The sequence below is a fragment of the Oncorhynchus masou genome, chromosome 10 (genome assembly GCF_036934945.1).
Source record: "Oncorhynchus masou masou isolate Uvic2021 chromosome 10, UVic_Omas_1.1, whole genome shotgun sequence".
Classification (NCBI taxonomy): domain Eukaryota; kingdom Metazoa; phylum Chordata; class Actinopteri; order Salmoniformes; family Salmonidae; genus Oncorhynchus; species Oncorhynchus masou.
The window spans coordinates 32,023,719-32,032,981 of record NC_088221.1 but is presented as its reverse complement, the minus strand read 5'-3'; the positions used below and the strand labels follow the sequence as shown (position 1 = coordinate 32,032,981).

Here is a 9,263-nt window from a genome sequence, read left to right as displayed (position 1 = left end):
CCGCAGACCATGTGTACCCGTGTCAGCCCAGAACCTCCACATCCGGCATCTTCACCTGCGGGACCATCTTGAGTCCAGCAATCTGATGAAACTGAGGGTTTGCACAATTGAAGAACTTCTACACAAACGGTCTGAAAAAGTATTGGAAATTCTCATCTTCGTCCTCACCAGGGTTTTGACCTGACTGCAGTTCGGCATTGTAACCGACTTTAGTGGGCAAATGCTCGTCACGGATGAATCCCGGTTTCCAACTGTACCGCACAGACAGCATGTATGGCATTATGTGGGAGAGCAGTTTGTTGATGTTAACATTGTGAACAGAGTGCCCCATGGTGGCGGTGGGGTTATGGTATGGACAACGAACACAATTGCATTTTATCGATGGCAATTTGAATACAGAGATACCATGATGAGATCCTGAGGCCCATTGTCATGCCACTCATCCACCACCATCACCTCATGTTTCAGCAAGATAATCCACAGCCCTATGTCAAAAGGATCTGTACACAATTCCTGGAAGCTGAGATCTTCCCAGTTCCTCCATGGCCTGCATACTCACAAGACATGCCACCCATTGAGCATGTTTGGGATGCTCTGGATCAACAGTGTGTTCCAGTTCCTGCAAATATCAGGCAACTTCGCACAGCCATTGAAGAGTGGGACAACATTCCACAGGCCACAATCAACAGCCTGATCAACTCTATGCGAAGGAGATGTGTCGCACTGCATGAGGCAAATGGTGGTCATCAGATACGGACTGGTTTTCTGATCCACACCATTGGGACCATCAGATGCATAATCTTACGAATATACGGATTTATTACAGTTGACTGAACATGAACTGTAACTCAGTTAAATCGTAGAAATTATTGCATGTTGCGTTAATATTTTTGTTCAGTGTATATCCAAACACTATACCAGACACAGACGCTCTAGAAATAATTTATTTTCATGTAAGCATTTCATTGGACGTGGTGTATACCATGTGTATCCCGTACATACAACTAATAAAACTTGAAACTATGTAAGCATAAATTGCTCCATCAAGAATCCCAATTAGTGATTGTATAAACTTGTATATAATCCAAGACTGCAGTCTTATAAATGTATTTCAACACCAATGAATAATTAGTTCTCATCCACATTGACTGTCTGCAGACCTGTAGAGGAAAGAAATCAGAATCAATCAAGTCTTTAACAGGCAAATAAGGAAAATAACAGCACAGAACTCACTCTGGCCGAAGTAAAGTTCACAGATCCTCTACTTTGTATAACCATTTGCATGCAGATGATCTGAAAATAAGGCTGCCACGACTTGTTCTTCAGTGTCACCCACACAGGGATATTTTGCACCTTGTCGGTTACAAAAGTATAGCTAATTTCAAACACACCAGATCACCAACCTCAGAAATGTCAGGGTACACTTCTGGATACTAGTCAGCACAGCACACGGTCAAGCAGGTCTTGGGCTTACCTTTGTATGTCGTGACAGGGACGTATGTGACGAGGGTATACAGTTTATTGGGAGAGTCCTCATCTTCATTGCGCTTCCTTGACAGGCGCACACGCATACGGTATGGGACATTCCTGAAATAACAGAAATGATCAGTTGGTATGAAGAAACTGTGCTTAGTTTTAGTGCATTGCATCTAAGTGCATGGCGTTGCAGAACAATTTATACAGGCATCAACTTGTACTATTTGCACCAACTCTACACCCATCACCAAGAATATCAGGATATCAGTTCTCTAAAGCCAGCACTGACTGGTCAGCTGTTGGTGTAACTAGCCTCTACCATTTGATATTGGGACAATACTACATAAAGCAGACAGGAGGGAGAGTGATTTTTATTTGACCTAGAGATGGAGGGGGAGAGAGACAGAGAGATCCTGATGCTCAACTATCCCTTTGACTTAAAATTTGACAGAATGTGTATCACTATCACTGAAATCAGCAATCAACTTGTCTATAGCACAAATGTATCCCCAACATCCATAAAAAAGGAATGTGAGGCCCATGAACTACAGTTTCACTGTGGCAGCCATTCTGGCCAGTACAGTCCAATGTAGAGGAAGCACTGAATTTGACAAGGCTGCAAAGACTTCAGAATTTAGCATAGTCTGGTTCATATTCAAGTTAAGTGTATGTCATCGCAACACTCCTTGCAGCCACAGCATTAACCTGTAGTAGACTATACCTGAAACTCATGGTCCCTCAGAGTGTTAGATGACAGTTATCAAGTATTAGTTGTAAAATTGAGCTTATCATCAAGGAAAGTCCATAGCCAGCTGGTCCCTGGTTCAGAAAAGCTTGTGGCCTCTGATGTAAGAAACAAGGGTTTGCTTACCTCACCCCCTTGGTCCACACAGCCTTGTTCAGGCGAGTATCGATACGCACGTCAGGGGTTCCCATCTCCTTCATGGCAAACTTTCGTATCTCCTTGAGAGCGCGAGGTGCCCTCCTCTTAAAGGAGCTGAAGGGACACAGGAACAAGCAGCAATGTTAGTTGCATCACCAAACACTGCACTGAATTATCAAAAGAGGTTGATACAAAGTATCACTTGTCAAAGCAAGCAAAGGCAACTTTTATGAGCAACATAACAAGGAAAGCCATTAGCGTGCATTCAAACCAGACAAATTCAATTGGAGTAGTGCGTTGTGGGAAGGTCTTTGTGTCTGTCCATCAGAAATGTTGCAACGAATTATACTATCCATCACCCAAAGCATAGAACAGCGGTTTTACCAAAATGTTCTCCTGTTGTCATCTAGTCACATTTATTTATATTCCAAGATATAGAACATAATATTTTACATACAGCAGGTTTTTAAAGGACCAAATAGTTAGCTCTGCTTCATGTTTTCATTTTTGCCATGGACAAAATATTGCAGCCCTACTGATGACTATGCCCATAATTGCATTCCAAAACAAGCATCCAACAATTAACTACACAGCATACGCTGTTTTTCTCCAGCCACACCTCAAAAAGTAGTCACAACATTTTCAGCAACCTAAGCCCAATAACATTAGCACCTCTTTCCCACAGGGATCAGCATACAGCATGTACAAAATCAAAACAATGCTAAATGCATTAGCACTTTACATTGAGGCAAGGCTGGATATTAAGAGTTTCCCTATTTCAAGTGAACTGAGCAGTTGTGCTAGTTGAGGCTGCCGAAGGTTGCCACATTGGGCATGTGATACAAATCTAATTACAAAATTCAGTGAAAACAACCAAACTGCAAATTATCCCAGTAACCTAAATCTGATCTCGTTCTACCCCATAAAAAAAATAACAATAAATGAAAGACAGAAAATGTACGCCATTTATGGCAGTCGGGCAAGCGGAGCCTAGTGATTTTTTTTTTCTACTGACAACCAACATAAAAGAATTCCAGAACTGATCTTTCTGGTTCCTCCCCTGTGTGTAAGTGAAAGGCAGGCAATAACGTATATGGCATTTCTTCACACAAATAAATTAACATTTTTCTGATCATAATCTTTAGGCAACCCCCAAAAATACTCCTGATATGCCTGATGGGCAAGTGCCTTTCAGACCTTAATCTCAATTGGTCAAGGTGAGACTTCCTACTTGCATTTGAGCAAAAGACCCCCGACAACTGTTAAAACTACTTGTTTAGTGCTACAGCCCAGCAAATTGACTATCCAGCAAAGAACAGCAATCACAGCAGCAAAGACATCTTGCAAGCGGAAGTAAACATACAGCACTTCATGAAAACCTAGTGCAGAGAACCCACTTTCATAACTCAACAGTAGTGGAGTGGTGTCATGGCCCCAGTCAGTGTACTCACACGCCATGTATGCGCTTGTGGATGTTGACCGTGTACTCCCTGGTCACAACCTCATTGATGGCAGAACGCCCCTTCTTTTTTTCACCTCCTTTCTTGTTTGGCGCCATCTATGAAAATACATAACATAAAACATTGATAAACCTTTAGCTCACTTACATTCAGCTTGGAAGACAGGTATTTCTTTAGTGTCCACTGTTTATTTGACTCACTACAGTGTGGCATTTCTACCAATCCACTGACTGAGCTTGTGGCTACTTGACTGGTTATGCTTTGTCATGAAAGTAAACAGTGACAATTGAAGTGTAATGGTACATTAAGTTACTATGCAAAATATATGTCATGGGTTTACCTGTGGTGTATTCATTAGTTGGATTCAAAACGTTTTTGAAACGGAAACCGTTTACCAAACCTACCTGAATGTCCAATAGAAACTCAGGTTTTCGTTGCAAAACTTTTGCTACAGAATCCGCCTAATGAATACTCCTCGGATAACAATTGAGCCAGGTGTTGATATGGCAATTTTGTCTGGTGACGCCAGGTACTATGGCCAACTTCAGCTAGCTAATGATGCCGGCATATTTTGATCTAATTAGCTGGTTTCACTGTGATTGCACATTGACAAAAAACTGTGAACCAGAAATTGTGGGCCTCAGACAAAACGTTAAAAATAGCACGAATGCGCTCTATAACCGAGACATTTGTGACAGAATAGCTTCGTTTAGCTGACTACTGGTTAGCATACTGGTGGCTACACATTTCCATATATATTTCCAATTGATCATTTGAGCATAACCCATCGCAATTACATCGTTGAAGGAGTTCAGTGTCTCATATTGTAATTATGTGAGGAAAACGATGGAATAGATACGCGCAGGGCCAGGATGAAGTTGGATAATTAAAACAAATTTCACAAAACAATACTCACACTGCCCGAGAAATGTCGGAAAGGAAGTTGCAAGGGCTTGTGGGCACTAAAGAGAATAATAGGTTCACATCCGCGTCGTTAATAATAACATACGTCATTTGTTGCAGTGCGTTTGCAAACTAAAATTAATTGACAGACAATTTGTAACAAATGCATTACCTGTAATCTGTAGACAAGTGTTGTTGTACCCACGAAAGGTCCAGAGCAAGCACAAAAACACGTTTAATCTACTGTACTATATCTCCCAGAATGCATGTTGTTACCGGGGTCGTGTCAAAGGTCAAAACTCTACGCTCCAATGTTGTGAACGAAGTGGAAACTGATGAAAAATTTGACAGCTAAGAAAAGCTAGCTAATTTACTTCTTATTTAACCTTTGACAATAAGCAAATTAATGATTTTAGATCATTAAGAATGTTATGTACATTTTTTGACCAAGGTCGATATTGTTAAGATGTATAAATTTGTTTTATAATGACTTTATTCTTTACTGACAAACTAGCAAGCTAACTAGCAAGAGCTAATAACATTTACTAACGTTAATTGTTAACGTTACCTAGCTGTCCACATCTGCACTCCGGTGGAGTTAATGGAAATGTAACGAGCTTATTTTTCAGTTTTTTAGTATGAACTGAATAATGCTATTTACCTGTAATTATTAAAGACTAATAGCAAGCAGTGATTGATCATTTTAGTCACGTAGCTAAAAGCTAGCAGCTTGTTACTGTAGCCCCCACTACACATAGGAAAAATGACACTCGCCCCGAAGGAGCTGTCCAACCTCTTGGGAATCATCTCTGAGGAAGCTTGCACCAACACTTTCGAAAGTCTGTCAACCGCGTTTCATCATTACTTCGCAAAGGCCGAACATTTCCGAGTGGGTTCGGTGTTGGTGATGCTGCTGCAACAGCCAGATCTTCTGCCCAGCTCTGCCCAGCGCCTCACCGCCCTCTACCTTCTCTGGGAGATGTACCGCACAGAGCCTCTTGCCGCCAACCCCTTTGCCGCTGTCTTTGCTCACTTGCTGAACCCCTCACCAGTTGGGGAGGAACAGGAGAAACAACTGTCAGGTGAGTGTGTCTAGACTCCTATCAGTGTGCATAGTGATAAGTATTGTTAAAAGTGTGTGTTTCTTTCATCCACAAGTAATGTCTCAACCCAGGTCTATGCTGAACATCGACATTCCAAGTACTTACTGATCATTTTACTGTCCACAGGATTCTTGCCACCCATAACACAGCCTGAGAAGTTCTTCCTCTCCCAGCTGATGCTGGCACCTCCAAGGGAACTCTTCAAGAAGACCCCCAGACAGGTGTCATGCATGGACATGGGGAACATGCCACAGTCCATAGACATTAGTGGGCTGCAGTTGGCCTTGGCAGGTACTGAACCAAAATGTATGCACTCATGTTTGTTGTATTGAGGATGGTTATAGAACCTCAAGAATTTTAGGCAGCTCAAAAATAGCTATTTGCCTGTGTTGAGACATAACACCTCTCATATCCTTACTGTAGTACAACAGACAGTTCTTTACACTTTATTATGCTGCATTTCTAACACTTAATATGTAAACTATCTTATCTCTTTCTCTCTTCTTGACCCTGCAGAGCGCCAGTCAGAGCTACCCACCCAGAGTAAGGCCAGCTTCCCCAGTATCCTCAGTGACCCGGACCCAGATTCCTCCAACTCTGGGTTTGACAGCTCAGTGGCCAATCAGATCACAGAGTCCCTGGTCACTGGGCCTCGACCTGCACTGGAGAGTAAGTGGAGCGTTTAATCAATCACGATGTTATGAGTCTATCAGTTATGTTTATGGAGGACATATAGTACCAGTCAAAAGTTTGGACACACCTACTCATGTAAGGGTTTTTCTTTATTTTTACTATTTTCTAATAGTGAAAACATCAAAACTATGAAATAACACATAGAATCATCTAGTAACCAACAAAGTTTTAAACAAAAATGTTGCTCAATTAGTATCAAGAGACCTAACGTGTGCCAGGAAAACATTCTCCACACCATTACACCACTGCCACCAGCCTGCACCGTTGACACCAGGCAGGTGGGGCTATGGACTCATGCTGCTTACGACAAATCCTGACTCTGCCGTCAGCATGACTTAACAGGAACTGGGATTCGTCAGACAAAGCAATGTTTTTCCACTCCTCAATTGTCCAGTGTTGGTGATCGCGTGCCCACTGGAGCCGTTTCTTCTTCTTTTTAGCTAATAGGAGTAGAACCCTGTGTGGTCGTCTGCTGCAGTAGCCCATCCGTGAAAAGGACCGACGAGTTGTGCCTCCTGAGATGCCCTTCTTCACACCACTGTTGTACTGCGCCATTATTTGACTGTTTGTGGCCCGCCTGTTAGCTTGCACGAATCTTGCTATTCTCATCAACAAGCTGTTTTCGCCCACAGGACTACCACATGTTTTTTGTTTGTCGCACCATTCTCTGTAATCCCTAGACACTGTCGTGTGTGAAAAGCCTAGGAGGCCGGACATTTCTGAGATACTGGAACGAGCGTGCCTGGCACCGACTATCAAACCACTCTCAACGTCGTTTAGGGAACTCATTTTGCACTTTCTAATGTTCAATCGAACAGTAACTAAATGCCTCGGTGTCAGTCTGCTTGCTTTATATAGCAAGCCATGGCCATGTGACACATTGTCTGTAGGAGCGAACCATTTTTGTGAACTGGGTGGTGTACCTAATAAACTGGCCCCTGAGTGTATATAGGATATCCCAAGTATCACGTAAGCCAAGCCACATACCCATTCTGTAACAGCTACCTGTGACCCTCCCTCTCCCCAGGTCACTTCCGTCCGGAGTTCATCCGGCCGCCCCCTCCGCTGCACGTGTGTGAAGACGAGCTGGCGTGGCTGAACCCCACGGAGCCAGACCACAGTGTGCAGTGGGACCGCTCTATGTGTGTAAAGAACAGCACGGGCGTGGAGATCAAACGCATCATGGCCAAGGCATTCAAGAGCCCGCTGTCTGCCCAGCAGCAGTCACAGGTGAGTAGACAGGTACACTGTCTACTCAAAACTGTATTTTATATATTTCAAATATCCTTAACCTTCATTCGTGAATTCAACCTGAATGTCTCTCTTAATATTGCTGCCTCTTTCCCTACAGCTCCTGGGTGAGCTGGAAAAGGATCCTAAACTGGTGTACCACATCGGTCTGACCCCGGCCAAGCTGCCCGACCTGGTGGAGAACAACCCTCTGGTGGCCATTGAGATGTTGCTCAAACTAATGCAGTCCAGCCAGATCACTGAGTACTTCTCCGTCCTGGTCAACATGGACATGTCCCTGCACTCCATGGAGGTGGTCAACAGGTGGGGACTTTGGATAGAATTTGATTTATACAATTCGGTTGTCTAGAATCAGTTTTCAATATAGGTATAGTTTTAAAATGTTTATTTTTCTGTTTATTTACGAGGTTATTCTTTGTGTGCACAGGCTGACAACTGCTGTGGACCTCCCACCAGAGTTCATTCATCTGTACATCTCCAACTGTATCTCCACATGTGAACAGATCAAAGACAAGTACATGCAAGTAAGGAGGACTGTGGAAGGGCCATGGCAGGAGCCTGTAGCTTACTGTTAGGCCTTTCAGTAACATTGAAAAGCTTGTCTTACAGGAGGATGCATGCCATTTCCATTCTCAGAAAATTGTAACAGGAAGTTAATTTGTGGGTTGTCCCCGTTCAAGGTGACTGTTCACTACTAATGTTAGTCAATTCTCCACTGTGTTTTCCAGTGTTCCAGATGTGTCTGTGTAAAACCTATCTGTTTCCATTGGCAGAACCGCCTGGTGCGCCTGGTGTGTGTGTTCCTACAGTCTCTGATCCGGAACAAGATCATCAATGTGCAGGACCTGTTCATCGAGGTGCAGGCCTTCTGCATTGAGTTCAGCCGTATACGTGAGGCAGCTGGCCTCTTCCGCCTTCTCAAGACCCTAGATACAGGAGAAACCCCCCCTGAGGCGAAACCGGCCAAATAACAGTACATAGAGAACGTGGCACTAGCCTGACCTGCCAAATAACACCCCAAGGGAGTAAGCCCACAGAGGCACTATCCGCTAAATAGCGCCCCAACCAAGAGATACTGACCAAGGCTGTATAAACAGCCAGACAATCCTCACGACCTCACCAGTACCCACCTGGAGTCAGGTTTGAACTCAGTTACTGTTCTTCCCCTCTCTTTTCTGGACAAAGATATTTTGTTAATTCATTTTGAAACAGTGTTTTTTTTCCCCCCTTCAGAGATTGAAGCTTGTCGGTTTTGTTTCATTAAATGGATATGTGATGAATCATCTGGGTTTTTGGCTTATATTTTCTATAGTGAGTAATACTGTACATGCAAATATAGGATTGGTGGGTTCTGTTTTGAATGTGTTCTCAGTTTTTAAGTGAACTAGATGGTTTATCACATGAGTAAATTCTTAATGCAGAACAACTATTTGTAAGTAGACTGCTCATACTGTACAGGTGTAGAGTATGTGTATTACAATGCGTGTGAACAAA

The 9,263-nt window shown here is 43.1% G+C and overlaps 2 protein-coding genes and 1 non-coding gene across 4 annotated transcripts; 1 reads left to right on the top strand and 2 right to left on the bottom strand.

Moving 5' to 3' along the window:
• Positions 1-926: 926 nt before the first annotated feature.
• On the bottom strand, positions 927-4,781 carry LOC135547535 (large ribosomal subunit protein eL31). The gene is made up of 5 exons (XM_064976613.1): positions 4,736-4,781; positions 3,811-3,917; positions 2,348-2,473; positions 1,475-1,587; positions 927-1,160 (listed from the first exon to the last, which is right to left on the bottom strand). Exons 2-5 carry the CDS (start codon positions 3,915-3,917, stop codon positions 1,129-1,131), a joined length of 378 nt encoding a protein of 125 aa, XP_064832685.1. The 5' UTR covers positions 4,736-4,781; the 3' UTR covers positions 927-1,128.
• Positions 1,961-2,097, bottom strand: LOC135547790 (small nucleolar RNA SNORA5). The gene has a single exon (XR_010456739.1). It is a non-coding gene; the product is annotated as a small nucleolar RNA SNORA5 (small nucleolar RNA).
• A 246-nt stretch (positions 4,782-5,027) lies between the features above and the next one.
• On the top strand, positions 5,028-9,049 carry LOC135547534 (CCR4-NOT transcription complex subunit 11). Of its 2 annotated transcripts, none has more exons than XM_064976612.1 (7): positions 5,028-5,804; positions 5,952-6,116; positions 6,342-6,494; positions 7,546-7,748; positions 7,870-8,072; positions 8,197-8,293; positions 8,543-9,049. In XM_064976612.1, the coding sequence occupies exons 1-7, from the start codon at positions 5,486-5,488 to the stop codon at positions 8,738-8,740; spliced, it is 1,338 nt and encodes a 445-aa protein (XP_064832684.1). In that variant the 5' UTR covers positions 5,028-5,485; the 3' UTR covers positions 8,741-9,049. The 2 variants fall into 2 exon arrangements, with proteins under 2 accessions (XP_064832684.1, XP_064832683.1); XM_064976611.1 differs by having other exon boundaries at positions 7,546-7,760.
• The last annotated feature ends 214 nt before the right edge of the window (positions 9,050-9,263 follow it).